This window comes from Erpetoichthys calabaricus, chromosome 8 (assembly GCF_900747795.2).
Source record: "Erpetoichthys calabaricus chromosome 8, fErpCal1.3, whole genome shotgun sequence".
In the NCBI taxonomy this organism is placed as follows: Eukaryota; Metazoa; Chordata; class Cladistia; order Polypteriformes; family Polypteridae; genus Erpetoichthys; species Erpetoichthys calabaricus.
Genome location: NC_041401.2, coordinates 90625648 through 90648073, shown reverse-complemented (window position 1 = coordinate 90648073; position 22426 = coordinate 90625648). Strand labels below are relative to the sequence as shown.

The 22426-nt window shown below is 40.2% G+C and overlaps 1 protein-coding gene across 13 annotated transcripts in view; it reads left to right on the top strand.

The window, feature by feature from the left end:
- Positions 1–22426, top strand: part of myo18ab (myosin XVIIIA b) — a 336877-nt gene that overhangs the window by 2534 nt on the left and 311917 nt on the right. For all 13 annotated transcript variants that reach the window (XM_051931142.1, XM_051931141.1, XM_051931146.1 and 10 more), the window contains exon 2: positions 1292–2464. In XM_051931142.1, coding sequence (XP_051787102.1) covers positions 1433–2464 — 1032 coding nt within the window. In that variant the 5' untranslated portion in view covers positions 1292–1432. The remainder of the gene's footprint in view (positions 1–1291; positions 2465–22426) is intronic.

Genomic DNA, 22426 nt, shown 5'->3' with positions numbered 1-22426 from the left:
CATTTTCAGTCTCCATCCCTTCTTCTTTTACTTTTCTAGGCAGGAGTATGCCTGCCCTAACAGCTGTATTGGGCAGCACTGCACACACACAGCTATCCCAGCTGTATGTATTGACTCGTTAATAGGGTAGCGGGTAGAGAAAATGTAAACTTTTCTCCAGTGATAGTGATGGATGTTACTGGAGACAAGGAAAAACAATTGTGTTTCAATTGAGTTCGATTCAAGCACAGTACAGTATATCTGTAGACAATGTGAATAATTCTTTGAAAGTTTTTTCTTTTCCTGAACAACATAAACCAATGTATCGCTTTTGTCCTGCTGTGTGTAAGTCTTCCTTCTACAGCTGTTAACATTTGTTGATATGATTAGCATTTTTTTATGTAAACAGGCACTGTATTATATTAATCTGTTCATTTTTTGCACTGCACGTTTTTGAAAGATTTTACTTTTATGGTTATTTTGGTGAGGTTGTGCATAAACTGATTGGTCATGAAAGAAGTTTCTCTCTTTCATTGCTGATTATTTGAAAAATTAAGTTTATCATGCATAATTCTGAGTAGCTACTAGTAGAATAATAGCTACTGTAAGTGCAAGGTTTCCATGCATTTTAAAAAAATTTAGCTGCTTGACCGGCCAGTCAAGTCTATAGGCTAAATATGCAGAAAAAGGCTGTTTTATTGTTGATTGCTCACAGAGAAAAAATATCCTTGACACAGTATATGCAGCCTCCATATTAAATTAAACAAAGCCAATATTGTATTTTGATACCAGATGCACAGGCATTTACAAAGGATTGCTATCTTTTAACTATATACAGTTACAACAGCTGAATTGTAAGTTATGAGCTGCTGTTATTAAAAATAAATGACATTTGGACTGAGTTGTGAATTGTTTTTACAATGACTTGCATTATGGCTCCTTAACTTGTGATAATGTATATAGGGCAGATTTTGTTTTGTATCCCCACCCTCCAAGGATTCACTTTGCCTTTTATTTATGTTTGCCACCTCCATAATATGTTCACAAGAAATGAGTTTGCTGAGGTGAATAAAACAAATTTACTAGTTAACTAAAAATTAAATCACAATAAATTAATTGAGAACATAGTGTGGAGGAAAATGAAGCTTCTCACATATTTTTCACTGTTAGTTTGTTTTCACCTTAAAAGCGTGTACTTTATTGGTATGAAAGTTTCTTTGTTCATCATTATAAATTATATTACTGTTTATTTTCATGCTTGAAACACTGGAAAATTGCAACATTTAAAATATATTTATATACTTTTTTCCAGGTGTATTTATCTTTATGTGACCATCTACATGTTGATGAGAAAGGAGGCTTCATTTTTTAACTTCGTAGTTTGTAGTTGGGTACCATTTGATGTGAATATCACATATAATTCGAACAAAAAAGAAGAAATTTAAATTTCACGATGTTCAATCTTATTAAAAAAGACAAAGACAAAGGTGGTGGTCAGAGGGATAAAAAGGAGAAGAGGGAAAAGAAGGAAAGGATGTCTGCTGCTGAGCTGAAGAGCCTGGAGGAGATAAGTATGAGAAGGGGATTTTTTAACCTTAATCGTAGTTCCAAGAGGGATTCCAAGGCAAAAATTGAGATTTCAAACCCAATTCCAATCAAAGTAGCAAGCAGCTCTGAGCTTAATTTGACTGATATTGATTCCGACAGCTTCAGTAACAGGGGTAGTGTTATATTGGACTCTGGACAGCTTAGCACCGCAAGTTCCAGTGATGACCTTAAGGTGGACCAAGATGTTATCCGAGGCTCTGTGCTTCAGAGAGCAGCCAAATTTGGCTCACTTGCAAAGCAGAATTCCCAGGTGGGTCAAATAATTAAACGGTTTTCCTTTTCCCAGAAAAGCAAGGATGAAAGCCCATCAGAAACCTCTACCCCATCAGAGCATAATTCTACAACTCCATCGCCTCAGGTGGAAGTCAAGAATTTTGATGGTCAGCTGAAGCAAAATATCCAAGCTCTGCAAACTCCTTCACCTCCTATAAAGTCAAAACAAACCAGAGTGCAGATACCAGAGGTAGTTGACAAAATGTTTCCAGCTGATCTGAAATTGCCAGCTGTTATTACACCTCATCCACCAGAACCACGTGAATTGGAGCTGCAAAGAAGAAACACTGGGGATTTTGGATTTTCACTGCGTCGGACAACAATGCTGGATAGAGGTCAGGATGGACAAGTTTACCGCAAAGTAGTTCATTTTGCTGAACCAGGAGCAGGTACAAAAGATCTGGCTTTAGGTTTGGTCCCTGGAGACCGTCTTGTGGAGATTAATGGAAGGAATGTGGAAAATAAGACGCGTGATGAGATTGTGGAGATGATTCGACAATCTGGAGACACTGTCCGCCTGAAGGTTCAGCCCATTTTGGAACTCAGTGAATTGAGCTGCTGCTGGCTGAGGAACAGTGAAGGCCTACGTAGAGAGGCCTTTGATGTAAGTATAATTAATTTGTTTTTATTAAATCAGGTGACATTTCTGATTAAGAATTTAGTTATTGTTTAGTTATTTAAGCTCTTCATTATCAATGTTAATAATTTCTTTTTTATGGGTCATGGTACTTCTTAAAAATTGGCTGCTACATTGTGTTGCTTGTCTTAGGCAAAGAATCATTCAATTAAAGAGTCTGTCACTTTTAAGGTATGGTGTTTGTGCAATATGGTTTATTTAGAGGAGTGAATCAAGTAAGAGAACATCTAGAATGCAAGAAAAAAAAACAAAAAACACTTTCATTAAAGTCACTGTACCATTACTTCAGATCAGGTACTGGGTCTTGGTGCTATAAGTTCAGACTGCTACATGCTTTTGTTTCTTAATCATTTTTATTATGATTCTTAACAGGTATAATGTCTACTTGGTTTACTATACAATATATAACAGTTTACAGTGTTTTTATGGCTATTGCTGTGCACTGGTCTACTGTTTCTTAATCTGCCGCTCCTGTTTCATGGCTTTGTGCTTCTGTTGTCTTTTGAAGCAGCTGAATTTTATTTCCAGTACTCTGTAGCTTTAATGAAGCTTGTGTATGTCTAATTTGTTTCATTCATTTCTACATGGCAAAATAGAATATTAACACTGATAACTGAGTTCATGTTCAAAGTTTTTTTTTCCATTTTAGCTACTGCTTTAAAATTATAATTTTGTTTTCTCAGCATTGAATAAACTTGGAATCAAATATAAAGCTAGAGAAGATTATTTGAGCACTGTAAATCATATAAAGTGTATTATGAATGTAGTTTGCTGACATTTGCAGTTCCTAATTTAACATTCAGCAGTCAGAAAAAGTATTAGTTGGCTAATATGGTGCTTTCAGCTCTTCATAATATTTACTAGTTCTGAATATAAAAAAAAAATCAGAGCTTTGATGCTGCAGTACTCCCTAAATTACCAGAGCTGAGAATATTCTGTTAGGAGGTGGTTACCATTCTGTATTATGTCACCTCAGCATTTTTGCTAAATGTCTGTTCAGTTAGAATTAGATATTAAGAGATACGCTTTCTTTACAGTGTCACAATCTTCTAAATAATCTGTTTAGCCTGTGTGTTTAAATTATCATACTGCATGATAATGTCACCAGGTAGTGTGTGGCCTACAGTAGAACTTTAAAAGTTAAATGAATCCTTGTGTTTCTGTGGTATTAAAATCGTTGTGAATACGGTTTTGCTGTGCATCTGTACCACTTATTGTCTGTTTGTTTGGGATTCCAGTCTGCAATTTAGAATCAATTTAGGCCCAATCAGGCTCAGGTAGGTACAAAGTTTTTTGAAAGTTTCTAACCATTTGACACACCTTTAACATAGCAGGTAGAGATGTATTGCTTGGAAAGTGCTGATTCAGAAGGTGTCTGCTGTCTGTCTGCTGCTGATTTAATACGAGCGTACCATGTGATATGCTTTATTTTTTTCTTTGCTTGTTGAACCTTGTTTTGGTTTATACTAGGTTTGTGTTTTATGTCAGAATCACAGTGATCTGGTTTTATTTAAAATAAAATAGTTAACATTTTATAGGTAGTATATATTTTTTCAAGTAACAGTATTTTTTGAGTTTAGATTTGTAAATTATGGCATTTTCTGCTCATGCAAAAATAATCCATTAATGTTCTTAATCTATACCATTCAAGCTTCTTTTATTAGTTTTATAAAATAGACTGGTGTATTTGTATAATCCATGCTTGATCTGAAGTATGCATCTACTGAGCTAGTTCCTGAAATGTCAATCTGGATAACAAAAATTGAAACAAGAAATCTTGTACGTGTATTGCATGTCTATTTCAGTTTTGAAATTTATAATTGTAAATAAAGCTTTGCTTCATCTACATTGATAAATTATTTTAATCCTACCTGTTACTTTTCAGTCTTGTACAAAAATTATTTTCTTATTACGCTATTGGAGTTGCAATATTTAATTAGAGGTCTTTTACCCATCACACAGTTTGAAGAAATTGTAACTAAATTCTATTATCATTACAAAACTGTAAAATTAAAAAAAGGATAAAATACACGAAAACTTGCACATGATCTTTATTTAAGGTTGTACAAGTTATAGAAGAACAAGTGACTAGCAATCTTCTGTATGTTTAGAGCCCAAACGTTCTTTACAGGGTTAGGTAATACTACATTTGTTGATATATGTAAGCTGTTATTCACTTATGTGATCTGTGTAATTGTGTTTAATACAGAAGACAACTAAAGCTGCATTGTGTAGATGGTGAGTTGTAGCAGGGGAGATTGGAAAACAAAATATTACGTAATTTAATTACAGCTGTGGAGATGCCCATCCTTTTGTTTTGTACCAAGACTTGAAGCTCTGGACAGTGAGTAAATGGGCATATCAGAATATGACAATGGGTTGCCCCAGCATAGCATCTCACATTTCTCTTCTCATTATACTAAGCTGAAAGCTCCAATAATTTTAGTTGTCTTGAAGTGTGAACAAGATTAAAAAATATATATTAAGGTTTTACTCTCTTTTTGAAAGACTTCATTGCATGCCTTACTCACTTTTAAGTCCGGATGTATTTAATTTTATGTGTTGAAATGTAGCAAAGATAAGAGTTTATGTACTGTTGTAATTATTTTGAAAAAGCCTTTATCATAGCACTTTTACCTTTTATAGATAAGGTTTATGTAATTTGCAGTCCACTGCTTCAAGGATGGAAAACTGCTTATTTAATCGTTTTCCTGCTTGTCAGCATTGTCTTGTGCACAACCTCCGCTTAATGTAGGAGAATGTTGTGTACATTTTTAAATTATTAATAGGAAGCTGCATGGAGCTGATGAAAGGCAATGCAGACAAGTGGTCTGGGGCCTGGACATCCTGCTGTTAACTTTTTTCTCATTCATAAACAGATTAATTTTGTCCAGCTGCTTTATAAAGCCTACAGGAGTAAGGCAAGATCATTTACATTTTTTACAATTAAATCAGATTATCCTCAGCTGGCTTGGTATTAAAATTCTTGTATATTAAATATTTGCAAGCCACCATGTACTGAAATAGATGTTATTTAGAGTTTTATCCATAGCTTCTATTTCCATTTTCTTTAGTATGAGTGCAAAGTGAGTAATTGTTCAATGGGGATTTGAACCTTGGCCTATAATCCCTAAGCAGCTGTTTTACAGAATCTACAAAAAAGTAGCACACAAATAAGATGAGTAAGTTGTTTAAGTGCTGTATGATAGGCAGTGGCTTAAATGGAATTTCAGCTGGTGTTACTGTAAAAGTTTTTATAATCAGTGTCCTTTAAATGTGCATATGCATCTACTGACAAGAATCTATGTCAGAATATTTCCAAAGGGACTAAAAAAAAGAACTAGTTTATGTTAAAACTTTCATTTTCATCCTCCCCCACTAACAATGGCACCAAATCTAAGTAACTCAGATTAAAAATGTATTCATTTAGGAATGGCAGTTAAACTGGAAGTTATCTTCTTATAAATTTTCTGCTTACAGTATACAAAGTTGTGTTTACAAGAACTCAAGCTTTGTAGTGCAAAATGTTTGGAAGATCACATATCACTTTTTTATTAAATTTCTTGTGCAAGTAAAATTGAGTAAAAAAAATTGTATTTCATGTTTAAATTTATTATTGTCATTGTTTTAGGTAATGGAAAAAATAAATCTGAGTTCAAGTTTCATAATATTAATGCCATGGTAGTCAACAAACCAATAAATATCCATAAAACTTTTATTTGCAACTTATTTCAAACAACTCTTTAAAGCTTAGTGACATATTTGTCATTTACTGTTGTAAAATTTGTTTACTTTAGTACCAACCAGAAACATTAGTAGATTGTTAACACTTAATGGAAAATAAACTTTAAAATGTTTTTTGCCTTCCCTTTCATTATTTCAGTGTTCTTGTAAAAACATTTTGTTTTTGGTTGTATCACAAATTTGCTTATGACTAGACTCGTGCAGAATTATCCCTATAAAAGATTTGGCTTTAACTACAGTAAATATGCATCTGTAGCAGTGCAGTTCTGATTAAACTTTCCCTTGCAAAATGAAAATTAGCAATCTGACAACTGCCTCTTTTGTGGGGTTCAACATGATGGCTGTGCCAGAGTTTTGTATGCTTTATACATTTTTACTTATAAATAAAACTCACGAAAGTAGCCTTCTGCACCATACAGTATTATTAAGTGAAGACAAGAGAGGTGGAGGATGTTTTGTGAATGCTCTAGCCAAGGCCCCAAGTGTGCTGTGGTCAGTCTGAATGTGTGAATGGAGTTGAGACTTTTAGGATAAAATCCTGCTTTTATTATTCAGTGACCATGATTGGCCTCACAGTTTTCTACAGGATTGTGAAAGGTTCCAACCTCTGCTGAGAAGGAAAGATGTCCATCCATCCATTGTCTCCCGCTTATCCGAGGTCGGGTCGCGGGGGCAGCAGCTTGAGCAGAGATGCCCAGACTTCCCTCTCCCCGGCCACTTCTTCTAGCTCTTCCGGGAGAATCCCAAGGCGTTCCCAGGCCAGTCGAGAGACATAGTCCCTCCAGCGTGTCCTAGGTCTTCCCCGGGGCCTCCTCCCGGTTGGACGTGCCCGGAACACCTCACCAGGGAGGCGTCCAGGAGGCATCCTGATCAGATGCCCAAGCCACCTCATCTGACTCCTCTTGATGCGGAGGAGCAGCGGCTCTACTCTGAGCCCCTCCCGGATGACTGAGCTTCTCACCCTATGTTTAAGGGAAAGCCGAGACACCCTGCGGAGGAAACTCATTTCAGCCGCTTGTATTCGCGATCTCGTTCTTTCGGTCACTACCCATAGCTCATGACCATAGGTGAGGGTAGGAACATAGATCGACTGGTAAATTGAGAGCTTCGCCTTGCGGCTCAGCTCCTTTTTCACCACGATAGACCGATGCAACGCCCGCATTACTGTGGATGCCGCACCGATCCGCCTGTCGATCTCACGCTCCATTCTTCCCTCACTCGTGAACAAGACCCCGAGATACTTGAACTCCTCCACTTGGGGCAGGATCTCGCTACCAACCCTGAGAGGGCACTCCACCATTTTCCGGCTGAGGACCATGGTCTCGGATTTGGAGGTGCTGATTCTCATCCCAGCCGCTTCACACTCGGCTGCGAACCGATCCAGAGAGAGCTGAAGATCACGGCCTGATGAAGCAAACAGGACAACATCATCTGCAAAAAGCAGTGACCCAATCCTGAGCCCACCAAACCGGACCCCCTCAACACCCTGGCTGCGCCTAGAAATTCTGTCCATAAAAGTTATGAACAGAATCGGTGACAAAGGGCAGCCCTGGCGGAGTCCAACTCTCACTGGAAACGGGTTCGACTTACTGCCGGCAATGCGGACCAAGCTCTGGCACCGATCGTACAGGGACTGAACAGCCCTTATCAGGGGGGCCGGTACCCCATACTCTCGGAGTACCCCCCACAGGATTCCCCGAGGGACACGGTCGAATGCCTTTTCTAAGTCCACCAAACACATGTAGACTGGTTGGGCAAACTCCCATGCACCCTCCAGGACCCTGCTAAGGGTATAGAGCTGGTCCACTGTTCCGCGACCAGGACGAAAACCACACTCTTCCTCCTGAATCCAAGGCTCGACTATCCGACGGACCCTTCTCTCCAGGACCCCTGAATAGACTTTTCCAGGGAGGCTGAGGAGTGTGATCCCTCTGTAGTTGGAACACACCCTCCGATCCCCCTTCTTAAAGAGGGGGACCACCACCCCAGTCTGCCAATCCAGAGGCACTGTCCCTGATGTCCATGCGATGTTGCAGAGGCGTGTCAGCCAAGACAGTCCTACAACATCCAGAGCTTTGAGGAACTCCGGGCGTATCTCATCCACCCCCGGGGCCCTGCCACCAAGGAGTTTTTTGACCACCTCGGTGACCTCAGTCCCAGAGATGGGGGAGCCCACCTCTGAGTCCCCAGGCTCTGCTTCCTCACTGGAAGGCATGTTAATGGGATTGAGGAGGTCTTCGAAGTATTCCCCCCACCGACCCACAATGTCCCGAGTCGAGGTCAGCAGCACACCATCCCCACCATATACAGTGTTGACACTGCACTGCTTCCCCTTCCTGAGACGCCGGATGGTGGACCAGAATCTCCTCGAAGCCGTCTGAAAGTCATTCTCCATGGCCTCCCCAAACTCCTCCCACGCCCGAGTTTTTGCCTCAGCAACCACCAAAGCCGCATTCTGCTTGGCCTGCTGGTACCTATCAGCTGCCTCCGGGGTCCCACAGGACAAAAGGGTCCTGTAGGACTCCTTCTTCAGCTTGACGGCATCCTTCACCGCCGGTGTCCACCAGCGGGTTCGGGGATTGCCGCCACGACAGGCACCGACCACCTTACGGCCACAGCTCCGGTCAGCTGCCTCAACAATAGAGGCACGGAACATGGCCCATTTGGACTCAATGTCCCCCACCTCCCTCCCTCGGGATGTGGTCGAAGTTCTGCCGGAGGTGGGAGTTGAAGCTACTTCTGACAGGGGGCTCTGCCAGACGTTCCCAGCAGACCCTCACAACACGTTTGGGCCTACCACGCCTGACCGGCATCCTCCCCCACCATCGAAGCCAACTCACCACCAGGTGGTGATCAGTTGACAGCTCCGCCCCTCTCTTCACCCGAGTGTCCAAGACATGTGGCCACAAGTCCGACGACACGACCACAAAGTCGATCATCGAACTGAGGCCTAGGGTGTCCTGGTGCCAAGTGCACATATGAACACCCCTATGCTTGAACATGGTGTTCGTTATGGACAATCCGTGATGAGCACAGAAGTCCAATAACAAAACACCGCTCGGGTTCAGATCAGGGGGGCCATTCCTCCCAATCATGCCCTTCCAGGTCTCACTGTCATTGCCCACGTGAGCATTGAAGTCTCCCAGCAGAACGAGGGAGTCCCCAGAAGGTATGCCCTCTAGCACCCCCTCCAGGGACTCCAAAAAGGGTGGTACTCTGAACTGCTGTTCGGTGCATACGCACAAACAACAGTTAGGACCCGTCCCCCCACCCGAAGGCGAAGGGAGGCTACCCTCTCGTCCACCGGGGTAAACCCCAATGTACAGGCTCCAAGTTGGGGGGCAATAAGTATACCCACACCTGCTCGGCGCCTCTCACCGGGGGCAACTCCAGAGTGGTAGAGAGTCCAGCCCCTCTCAAGGAGATTGGTTCCAGAGTCCAAGCTGTGCGTCGAGGTGAGTCCGACTATATCTAGCCGGAACCTCTCAACTTCGTGCACTAGCTCAGGCTCCTTCCCCTTCAGAGAGGTGACATTCCACGTCCCAAGAGCCAGTTTCTGTAGCCGAGGATCGGACCGCCAAGGTCCCCGCCTTCGGCCACCACCCAACTCACACTGCACCCGACCTCCTTGGCCCCTCCCATAGGTGGTGAGCCCATGGGAGGGGGGACCCACGTTGCCTCTTCGGGCTGTGCCCGGCCGAGCCCCATGGGTGCAGGCCCGGCCACCAGGCGCTCGCCATCGAGCCCCACCTCCAGGCCTGGCTCCAGAGTGGGGCCCCGGTGACCCGCGTCCGGGCAAGGGAAAACGCCGTCCAAAATTGTTTTTCTTCATAGGAGGTTTGTTTAACCGCTCTTTGTCTCATCCCTCACCAGTTTGCCTTGTCTCATCCCTCACCAGTTTGCCTTGGGTGGCCCTACCAGGGGCATAAAGCTCCGGACAACAGAGCTCCTAGGATCATTGGGACACGCAAACCCCTCCACCACGATAAGGTGACGGTTAAAGGAGGGGAGAAGGAAAGATGTGATGTTTAAAATGTATTCCTTTTGAAAAGTATTTTGCAGCTGCATAATGGCATCTTAACACTGGTGATTGCTTTAACACTTTATTCTGTCTTTTTTTGAATTAGAAAACCATCTATAAGCCAGTGTTCTGTGATGTGCTCTGCAGGAGACATATATCAGTGTCCCACAAGGGAAGCAGCTTTATAAAATTGTCGTTGGCTTTGAAAGGAGATGGTGTTTTCAGTGCAGCAGTGCAATCAATAGATCACATATTCCCATTACTGCCCTAAAAGAATTTGATACAGATTATCCCAACCAAAACGGATATTACTAAATTTCACTCCTGGCTAAAACTCATCACCTGCACCAGTTAAGTTTGTTGTTTGGGATGAGCTGAAGGCTTTTGTGAATAAAGTATTTATGGTATGTTATAATAATTAGTACCTTGTGAGACAAACCTTTAGCCCTTGTGCTCGTAGCATTGAGTAAACCTGGTGGATAGTGTATGTGCAAATGATGATTCAAGTTATTTGCTTGATCAAGAAATACCTTTGGTTAATCTTTTTTCTAACTATATGCTCATTTGCTTTGATTTCAAAGAATTGCCAAACTGATAAGATTTCTTCTTAGTCACCAGTTTGTCCGTTATGCTTTTGTATATTAAACAAAGTACTTTTAATACCTTCTGACACTACAAAGCTGTTAATAATGAGAACACAACGCGGCCAAATTAAAAATTACAGGAAATACAGAATGCCAATGTTGATTTACTTATACTGTGTTTCATTTGAACTGGGAGTTTATCCGTCTTATTTTGATTATGACGTCAAATCCAAAATGGTGACATACACCATGAAATTTGTAAACCTCCATTTGTGGACATGTTACTACAGTGTTTGGATGCACAAAATACCACTTAATGTGTTGTTTAGTAGTTTTCTGTATTCTGGAAGAGCAAGCATAAAAAAGGTTTCCCTGAAGGTGTCTGTATTGCTTTTTCTGAATGTTTTACTGGAATGCGGTCAACTCAGGTGTGACATCATTCCCATCTCCAACATCCGGTTTCTGAGGTTAATAGAATGCAGCATTAGTTAAAATGGTGATGCCCCACCTACAGTGATAACATCAACCAGCAAATTTAAAGGTAAATTGACTGACCTGAGGCTTTTAAACATTGCCTAATCCTAGTTGAAAGGGGGAAAACTAGATATATACACTATACAACCTGTCCCATTCCATTCTCCAAACTCTCCCCCCTCTTCCCACAGAGCCTAGCAGCAAACTCAAAATGAACAAAAGGTGTAGATGAAGTGGAGGAAAATTATCAAGCACCACTTGCAACCTACGAGAGAACGGAAGTGTCAGTGGGCCCCAAATAACAGTTTTAATTTTTGAAGTGGACCAATTCTCAATGGATTCTAAGCATCAACAACAACAACAACATTTATTTATATAGCACATTTTCATACAAAAAGTAGCTCAAAGTGCTTTACATAATGAAGAGAAGAAAAATAAAAGACAAAATAAGAAATTAAAATATGACAACATTAGTTAACATAGAAAGGAGTAAGGTCCGATGGCCAGGGTGGACAGAAAAAAACAAAAAAAAACTCCAGAAGGCTGGAGAAAAAAATAAAATCTGTAGGGGTTCCAGGCCACGAGACCGCCCAGTCCCGTCTGGGAATTTTTTTTTTTTTTTAAATTTCCTGCACTATTTGGTACTTTATTTACCTTTTCTTGTAAGTGATGGAGAGCTCCATTTCGATGAGAAGGACTTCATTTTACAATGATTAGCCGTTACGAGATATTTGGGATGCTACTCTATCACACTTCACAGATTTTAATCAATGGGTACGTTAGCCCAATAGCAACCTGTAAAAGAAACATGATCAAGAATGCTTCCACCTGCATACTGCATTAATCCGAGAGGAAGACAGTTCCAAAAGAATTAGAAAGATCTATGGGAGATTTTCATTGTAAGACAAGAAATAATTTAGCTGCAGCAGTGCCAAAGCAAAGCAGTTCACATTGATGACAGGTGAAAGAAGGCTTTGAGAGATTCAACAGAAGTTGTTTTTAATTATGTACAGTAATCCCTCCTCCATCGCGGGGGTTGCGTTCCAGAGCCACCCGCGAAATAAGAAAATCCGCGAAGTAGAAACCATATGTTTATATGGTTATTTTTATATTGTCATGCTTGGGTCACAGATTTGCGCAGAAACACAGGAGGTTGTAGAGAGACAGGAACGTTATTCAAACACTGCAAACAAACATTTGTCTCTTTTTCAAAAGTTTAAACTGTGCTCCATGACAAGACAGAGATGACAGTTCTGTCTCACAATTAAAAGAATGCAAACATATCTTCCTCTTCAAAGGAGTGCGTGTCAGGATTACAGAATGTCACATAGATAGAGAAAACAATCTCTAGCAAACAAATCAATAGGGCTGTTTGGCTTTTAAGTATGCGAAACACCACGGCACGAAGCTGTTGAAGGCGGCAGCTCACACCCCCTCCGTCAGGAGCAGGGAGAGAGAGAGAGATACAGAGAGACAGAGTTTGTTTTTCAGTCAAAAATCAATACGTGCCCTTCGAGCTTTTAAGTATGCGAAGCACAGTGCAGCATGTCGTTTCAGGGAGCAGCTGCACAAAAGATAGCAACGTGAAGATAATCTTTCTGCATTTTTAGACGAGCGTCCGTATCGTCTAGGTGTGCGAACAGCCCCCCTGCTCAATCCCCCTACGTCAGGATCAAAGAAACTCAGCGCAAGAGAGAGAGAAAAGTAAGCAATCTAGCTTCTCAGCCATCTACCAATAGTGTCCCTTGTATGAAATCAACTGGGCAAACCAACTGAGGAAGCATGTACCAGAAATTAAAAGACCCATTGTCCGCAGAAATCCGCGATATATATTTAAATATGCTTACATATAAAATCCGCGATGGAGTGAAGCCGCGAAAGGCGAAGCGCGATACAGCGAGGGATCACTGTAATCTCATTTTATTTGTTGTTCAGATGGATACTCCATTATCTTGAAAAATCCAGTGAACACCACAGATTTAGCACTTGTTAGTTTGCTTTTCACTCTGAGACACTAAATTGCAGCCAGTGCATTACATGTAGTGTCATAAGTTTGGTGTGCTTTGAATTTCTATTTGAAAGCAGCACTGCTTAGCAATTGCAGGGCCAAATTTGATCAGTTTTGGTGGGGCCTCCTAGATTTAAGATTTGTTCAGATTAGGTTTAAGTAGTGCTGGGCGGTATACCGGTTCATACCTAAAACCGTTTTTTATTTTTTTTATGATATGGATTTTTCTTATACCGCAACACCGGTTTAAATTGCCCTAAACGACGTTTGGAACGTGGCGCAGCGGGAAACTGTTCAAGTGGGGACCTTTTTCACTGCTACACCGCTAAACACAGATTTGTTGCACTAGGGCTCTTTTTCACTGCTACACCACCAAATAGTGGGCGGTAGCATAGGTATGCTGTGCGGTGAAAATGGACAGAGAGCCGAAAAAAAGCAGTCACGTCTGTCGCCTGGAGATGCTTTAGTTTTAAAAGGTCAGATGTGTAAATACTGTTTCTATACTACTGGATAATACTGCAAGCCAAGTTGTACTTGTTTTATTTGTTTTCAATACAGTGTAATGTACCTGGGTACTGTGTAATAGTGTGACGACATTTTGACTTTATTCTCGACATTTCCACTTTAATCTTGACGCTTATGACGAGAATATATTCTTTTGACTTTATTCTCGTAATTTGTCATTAAAGTAGAACATCGTAAACTAAACTTCATCATAAAATGAATATTTAATTTACTAGATTTTCTCAAACCCCGTCATAAGTTATATAGCACATTAAATGCTTTGTGTTAAGTGATTCGTTCAGAGATGGGCGCAACTCTGAATGGATGGCATAATTAAACATGTATAACGAAGATATTTTAAAGTTCTGAACACTCCGTCAATTAAGTAATTGATTAAACATTGATTTTAGGAAGAAGTTTAGTTTACGACATTCTACTTTAATTATGAAGTAAACTATGAGAATAAAGTGGAAATGTCGACTTTAATCTCGACATATAGTTTGTTTTTTTCTTCCCAGTATAGCTTAGCTTGAAGCAAGGTCCATATTAATGCAGTTTGCCTAAATGATGGTTCAGCTGTTAAAGATGTCATCACCAAGTTGCACTTGTTGTATTTTATTTTAATTTGGTGAATACTGTGTAATGCACCTGGGCTTGAAGTCTTGAAGTAATAGTGCAACTACCGTCTTTTTCCGAAAATAAGACACTGTCTTACTTTCTTTTTTGGTCCAAAATACGCACTAGGGCTTATTTTCGGGGGAGGACAAAAATAAAAGTATATTTATATATTTTTATTTAATATTTATTTATTTTACACAGAATACAGAAATTAAAATTTATTCAATTACAGTCATGTCATCTTCTTCTGGAACATCGTCATAAATCAAATTCTGAATTCTGTTCTGATTTTCCTCCAAATCCATTTCCTGTTGAATCATTGGCCCGAATCTCTCATGTCTTGCAATATAGCTATCGTTAAATGAATACTTCTTGTCTAAGTAGCCTGTTTGTAGTGCATTGGAAACACAACTATCAGTTATTTTGTCCCATGAATTTTGTACCCAATTCACAACTTCCTGTAAGCCTGGTTTTACAAAATTACCTCGATGATTTCTCACCATTCTGTTTTCAATATATTCATTGATTTCCATCCGCAAATGATCCTTGAATGGCTTGTTTATTGCAATGTCAAGTGTCTGGAGGTAACCAGTCATTCCTGCCGGAACCATTATTTGATCAATCTTCCTCTCAGCAAGAAAGTTTTTCATGTCTTTAGCGCGGTGAGTACTGGCTGAATCCCAAACTAGTAAACCTCTATTTCGACCCCTCAACAGTGGTGGCAGCATAAAATCAACCCACTTTCTTATAACTGCTTGGGTGCACCAGGCTTTTTCACTTTCAATGACATAAATTCCTGAAACGCGTTGAATCTGGTCTTTTTTACCTTTAGTGATTAAAAATGACGATACTTTCTTGCCATCTAGACGAATCGCCAAAATACAGGTAACACGTGCACTATCGTAACCGGTAGAAGGAACGTAAATTGACGAGGAAGCCTTGTGGTGAACCGTCGTTTGAGCTGCTTGGCCTAGGAATACCGCGGTCTCATCCATAGCAATCATGTTGGAGAGTTGGTATTTCGAAAAATCAATGCCATCAACAAAAAGCTTAAACGCAAGTGCACGTTTAACAACTTCATTGTCTTCCAGCTTAAACATTGTTGTTGATCTCCTTAGAGACAGTTCATGTCGTTGAAGGAAGTTGTCCAGCCAGTGTGACGATGCTTTAAATTCTTCTGTGGATATATCAAATTCAATTGCCGTTTCAAGGGCAAATTTTTGAATATCAGCCCTGCGCACAACCAAAGCCATTGCTCTCCTGTCGGCAATCCATTCCCAGATGCATTCTTCCAACTCAGAAAATAACGGCTGCCGACCTGATCCAACTCTGCGTTTTTTCTCATTTCCTTGGTCCACCAGTTGACACAGGTTATCGTAGTCTGCACGCCATTTACGAACCATACGGAGATCCAGCATCTTCTCTTTACAAAAGGCTACAAGATTTACACCCCTGGAGTCTTCCACAATTCCCTTTTTGTACTCGACGGAATAGCTCTTTCGTTTTGTACCGGTACTCAATTTAACTGCGGTTAAAAATTATTCACTTTATAAAAAATAAAATGACGTATGAGGAAATAATCAGACTTACAAGACTGAAATGAACAAACGTTGTATCTGCACTGTCGCTCAATGTAGACTGCTGCCTTAACGAACAATTATTTATAGTGTGCGCCAACGACGCGTTCCGTCGCATTCCGCATATGCATGCCCCCCTCCACCCCCCCCCCACCTCATTCGACCATACTCTGCGATACGCGCGACGCAGTACAACACAGCAGAGCAGAGCGGACACAATATTTATGTATTCATGCTGCCTTATGTTGTATTTTTAAGATAAATTCCAAGAATTAATTTGAAACGAACTGTAGAGGTAAACAATGAATTTCTCGGAATATTTTATTTCAAACATTTCTCTGAAATACGAGTATTAGGGAAGCTAAACATACTTAATACATCAACAGCATTTTTTAACGAATTCTTTTTTTCACATTATTTTAACTAGGGCTTATTTTCGGGGGAGGGCTTATATTACAAAAAGTTCCGAAAATCTCGATAGGGCTTATTTTCGGGGGATGTCTTAATTTCGGAAAAAGACGGTATCAGTAATAATACTATTATTTATTCTATTGTTATTATTTATTAGTTTAAATATTATGCAGTTTAATGATGATAAAGTTGTTTAAAAAGTCACTTTAACGTGTCAGTGGACAGAGATTGTTAACATTAACAGAAAGTGTAGTTGGTTTACAAAAAATATTTACTATTTATTCCTTTTCTAAGACATATTCGGTGCAATACAATTTTTGACAAGCACTTCTGGATATTTTTGAGTACTGAGAAAAGCGCTATATAAATGTAATGAATTATTATTATTATTATCCATATTACTAACCGAGAATGCTAAACCGGATGATGGACGCAGGCACATCCGGCCATGGGCCGTAGCTGCAAAAAGACGTACTGCGCCGGCGCAACAAACAGTCCGCGAGAGTCGGCTGAGGACCCGAGAAAGGCGGACAAAAGAGGGCGAGAGAGGCGGATGAGGGTCCGCGAGAGACGCAGGCGCAAAAAGAGTCCGACAAGAGCACAGAAAACAGGAGTGAGCACATACAGAAAGGAGTCACAAAAATGAGGCTCAACAAGCACCAAAATAAGGAAAAAAAACATTACAGAGTACTCAAACGAGGGGAAAGCACGAAACACATTGCACACGAAACTAAACAGAACAAAAAAAAAAAGAACAGACGAGCGCACAATAGCAAGGCACGACCATACCCCCGCCACCCTACAGGCACGGGACGGGACACACACCAAGAGGGGGATTCAACAAGCCCATGGAAGACCAAAAAAAAGAACACAAAACCACCCTACAGACCCTACAAGCAAGGGACGGGACACACAAAGAGGGGGAGAGAGGCGGATGAGGGGCCGCGAGAGACGCAGGCGCAAAAAGAGTCCGACAAGAGAGCACAGAAAACAGGAGTGAGCACATACAGAAAGGAGTCACAAAAATGAGGCTCAACAAGCACCAAAATAAGGAAAAGGCACATAAAAGAGTATTCAAACGAGGGGAAAGAGTACTCAAACGAGGGGAAAGCACGAAACACATTGCACACGAAACTAAACACACCAAAAATAAAAGAACAGACGAGCGCACAATAGCAAGGCACGACCATACCCCCCACCCTACAGGCACGGGACGGGACGGGACACACACCAAGAGGGGGATTCAACAAGCCCATGGAAGACCAAAAAAAAGAACACAAAACCACCCCACAGACCCAACAAGCAAGGGACGGGACACACACAAAGAGGGGGATTCAAACAAGACACAGGAACACAAAAAGAAACAAAACGCTCGCGCAACAACGATCCCCCCCACACATCCATAAGAAAAAATGTCTCGACTCCAAAAACGCAAAGCTCAACTAAAGCTTCTAACTAACGATGTACCTAAAAGTAAAAACTTTATGAACTGCATTAGATCCTACAATAGTTCATTTGCTTTTGCATATACCGGAGTAAATATCAGGCCACCAAAAGGCAATGGCCCATACTGCTTTCGCATATGTGCACAAATACTGCATCGCATTGGAACAGTGCACCCTGAAACAAATCAACAACGCAAATATGCACAAATCTACATCCTAGATCCACATTACGCAATCTATCAATCAAAGTGCTGCATCACAACAGTCACGGATTCAAAACGAAACACCTCCCGTCTCAGACATACGTTAATGGCAGCGAAGGCTACAACGGGCTTCTCACACAGCACAGGCAAATCGATTACAGCTCCAAAACAACACGTCCCAAATACTACACATGCAACAACGCGCCTCTCAAACGGCACAAGGAAAACATACACCAGGAAAATTCATTCGGATTAATGAATGTCATTTGCAATCATTGTCATTCAGTTCACTTCCCTGAAGAAACAACTGGAAATACAAGTTATACATTTACACGTTGTTGTCAAAAGGGTCAAATTAGACTGCCTTCTTTACATTCATATACTGAATATCTACAGAAGCTTATAACTGACGATGTACCTGAAAGTTAAATCTTTATCAACTGCATTAGATCCTACAAATCGGTATCCACTATGAACATTAACGGTGGCACTGCACGTGACATCCGTCTTGAAAAAATGTTGTTTATTGATGAATGTTCAATGACATGAAGTCACTTACTCAACACCATTCATAAACTTCTACAAACGTTTATGAATAATAATATTCGATTTGGAGGAAAGGTACTTTTATGAGGAGGAGATTTTAGACAGTGATTAGCTATTCTTCCAGATGCCATGCACTCAGCTATTGTTCAGTGCACCTTAAAATACGCAGACAATTGGCATTACTTTCAAAAGATACAGTTAGTAAAAAAGATACGATGTCCAGAACCAGATCATAACAATTGCTTATTACAACTGAGAGATGGTACACTCACCAATACAGATGGACTTCAGCCACATATTATTACAATTCCTCAAGCCTTTATCTGCGACGACTTAGTTACAGAGACATTTGGAACAGCAATCTCATTAGACCAAATGCCCCTTTTAACACAACGCACTATATTATGTCCAAAAAATATTAATGTGGAAAACATAAATACCCAAGTCATTCCATTACTTCCTGGAGAGACACAACTCTTTCTAAGCTCTGACAAACTTGACTCTGATCACAACAATAACCATCTTAAATGACCTTACAAGTTCTGAGCTGGAATTACCTTTTACACTTAAACGGCGTGTACAAAGAAATTTTCAAATAAACCTTTACACTGTGCCACACACTTTATTGTTTGATTTCTATTTGCATCATCTACACCGTCACACTATTCTATATCTCATTCATACATCACGCTCTTTGTCATTCCCAACACCAGGGGTTGGCGAGCGAAGCCCACCCCACAGACCCTACAAGCAACGGACGGGACACACACAAAGAGGGGGATTCAAACAAGACACAGGAACACAAAAAGAAAGAAGACGCTCGCGCAACAACAATCCTCACCACCCCCACCCCCCCCCCACACACACACACACATCCATAAGAAGTGACACCCAAAGCCCCATATTCTAAAGTGAACGTCAACACCTTCACACTAGACAGCATAGGTGTCAGCATAGGTGGATCTCCTTACAATAAAGCACTATTAACCGTTCAACTGCAGAAAAGGAAACATATTAACAGTGACTGCGATCCTCCGGAGTGGCAGCAAATCTGTTAATAAATGGTCGTACATGTCACTCAATATTCAAAATACCGGTCCCAATCACAGAGACATCAGTATCCACTATGAACATTCACAGTAGCAATGCCCCGAGACATCCGTCTTGCAAAACTGATAATTATTGATGAATGTACAATGGCATCCAGTCACTTACTCAACACCATTGATAAACTTCTACAAACGTTGATGAATAATAATATTCCCTTTGGAGGAAAAGTTCTTTTATTAGGAGGAGATTTTAGACAATGCTTAGCTATTGTTCCACATGCCATGCGCTCAGCTATTGTTCAGTCCACCTTAAAATACACAGACAATTGGCATTGCTTTAAAACAATACAGTTGGTACAAAACATGCGATGTCCAGATCCAGAATATAACAGTTGGCTAATGCAACTGGGAAATGGTACACTCACAAATACAGATGGACTTCACCCAGATATTATTTCCATTCCACAATCCTTTATCTCAGACGACTTAGTAAAAGAGATATTTGGAACAGCAATCACATTAGACCAAATACCCCTGTTAAACACAACGCACTATATTATGTCCAAAAAATATTAATGTTAATCACATTAATAACCAAGTCATTTCATTACTTCCTGGAGAGACACAGATCTTTCTAAGCTCAGACAAAGTTGACTCTGATGACGACAATGAACATATAAATTTCCCCTTAGAATATTTGAACACTATTAACCCTGCCGGATTACCACAACACGACCTTGCCCTTAAAAACGGAACAATAATCATGCTATTAAGAAACCTTAACACAAAACAGGGTTTATGCAATGGCACACGGTTAGTCATTAACACCATGACACGCAATGTTATTCAAGCGACAGTTCTTACAGGATCACATGCTAACAATACTGTTCTCATTCCTAGAATTGACCTTACAAGTTCTGAGCTAGAATTACCTTTTACATTGAAACGCCGACAGTTCCCCATTAAACCTACATTTGCCATGACCATTAACAAATCACAAGGAAAAACCATGGACAAGGTTGGCATCTACCTCTCTGAACCCGTTTTTGGACATGGACAACTTTATGTTGCCTTCTCACGTGTTCGCCGTTCATCTGACGTTAAAGTTAAAATTATAAATAATCCATGCCAAGGAAGACTCATTCAAGGACAAGACACCATCTTTACTGCTAATGTTGTATACAAAGAAATATTCCAATAAAACATTAATATATGACAAACACTCTATTTGTTATTTCTATGGGCATCATCCAAAGCTGCACACTATTCTAGATCTAATTCATACATCTGACTCTTTCTCATGTCCCAACGCCAGGGGTTGGCGAGCGAAGCGAGCAGGGGCGGAGCCCCCTAGTTATTACTAAGTCTAAATGCCTCTTTGGATGGTTTGAAAATATGTTGTCAAAATTATAGTTTGTTTTTTGCAAAATTTGTTCAATAAAAAGGTTCTATAATTTTGACTGCATCTGTCATGCAATGTGATACCTTCTCCATTAGTGCCACCCCCTTGAAAACTATCACTTTATGGGGCAATGCAAAACTGTATTAATACTTGTGTGCACATTAAAATGTTTTTTTTGTACAATGTACAATACTCTTGACAGTGGAATAGGTTATTCTTAGCCAGTAATTGCAGTGAAAAATGTGGTTAACATCCACTCATGCATGGGGGAAAAAAATACCGTTGAATACCGTGAAACCGGGATAATTTAGAAAAATACCGTGATATAGAATTTTGGTCATACCGCCCACCCCTAGGTTTAAGCAATATATGTTATTTTATTAAAAGCAAAGCAATTTTATTATTATGTTATATTTTGACGTAAGTGGTAAAATGGTAAAACAAAATTATACATGCAAAGAAATCTGTCATGCTTTTTAAACTCTATTCAAATGTTGTCATAATGTAAGGATTTTCCCTTCGTCAACTTTTTGTGAGTAACACTGTAATGCTGTTATTTCTGTCTTGGAACATGTTCACTTTAAAATTAGAAAAGCTCCTTTACCCTGAGACTCATGTGATTTGTATTGTTTGAATTGTGCAACAGCAATAAAAAAATGGAAATCTATTTGCTTCTCTAATTTAAAGTAAGGAATTCCAGGATGTACAAAAGGAACAGGATTTCCAGAGTATGAAGAAGGATCTGCTAGCTTTAAAGTCTTGACAAGTTCATTTTTCTGACTTGGCTTGATGTTTTTTAGCACAGTTCCCAAACACCAGTTTTTATAATTTCTTCCTTTGGAATTTTACTAGTGGTGTAATATTATAGATGGTGTCAGTGATAAGCATTTATCAATTATTGATGACTTCACCCTGATATTTCATCATCTGTGTGATTAATGTTTGGGGCTGGTTGGTTAATAATTGATATATTTAGGAACATATACACTACCGGTCAAACGTTTTAGAACACCTCGGTTTTTCCAGTTTTTCTTCAAATTTAATCAGTTGAAATGCAAAACGGTGAAAAGGTAAACAGTAAATGGCCAGAGGTTTAAGTTTAAAGTTTAGGTTAGCAAAAACTGAAATAAAGGAAATTTCAGGAATATTACAAATGTGCCTTCTTCAGGGAACAACTAATAGGCTAGAACCTGCAGATGTTCTGCAGCAATTGAATTTAAATAAGCCTTGCAAGTTAAAGTAAACTAGGGGGCTTCGCTCGCCCACCCCCGGGTTTGGTTATCCGGATATACAATTTAAAGAGATTCTTATTTTCATGGGAATTGTTACCTACTCTTTCGATC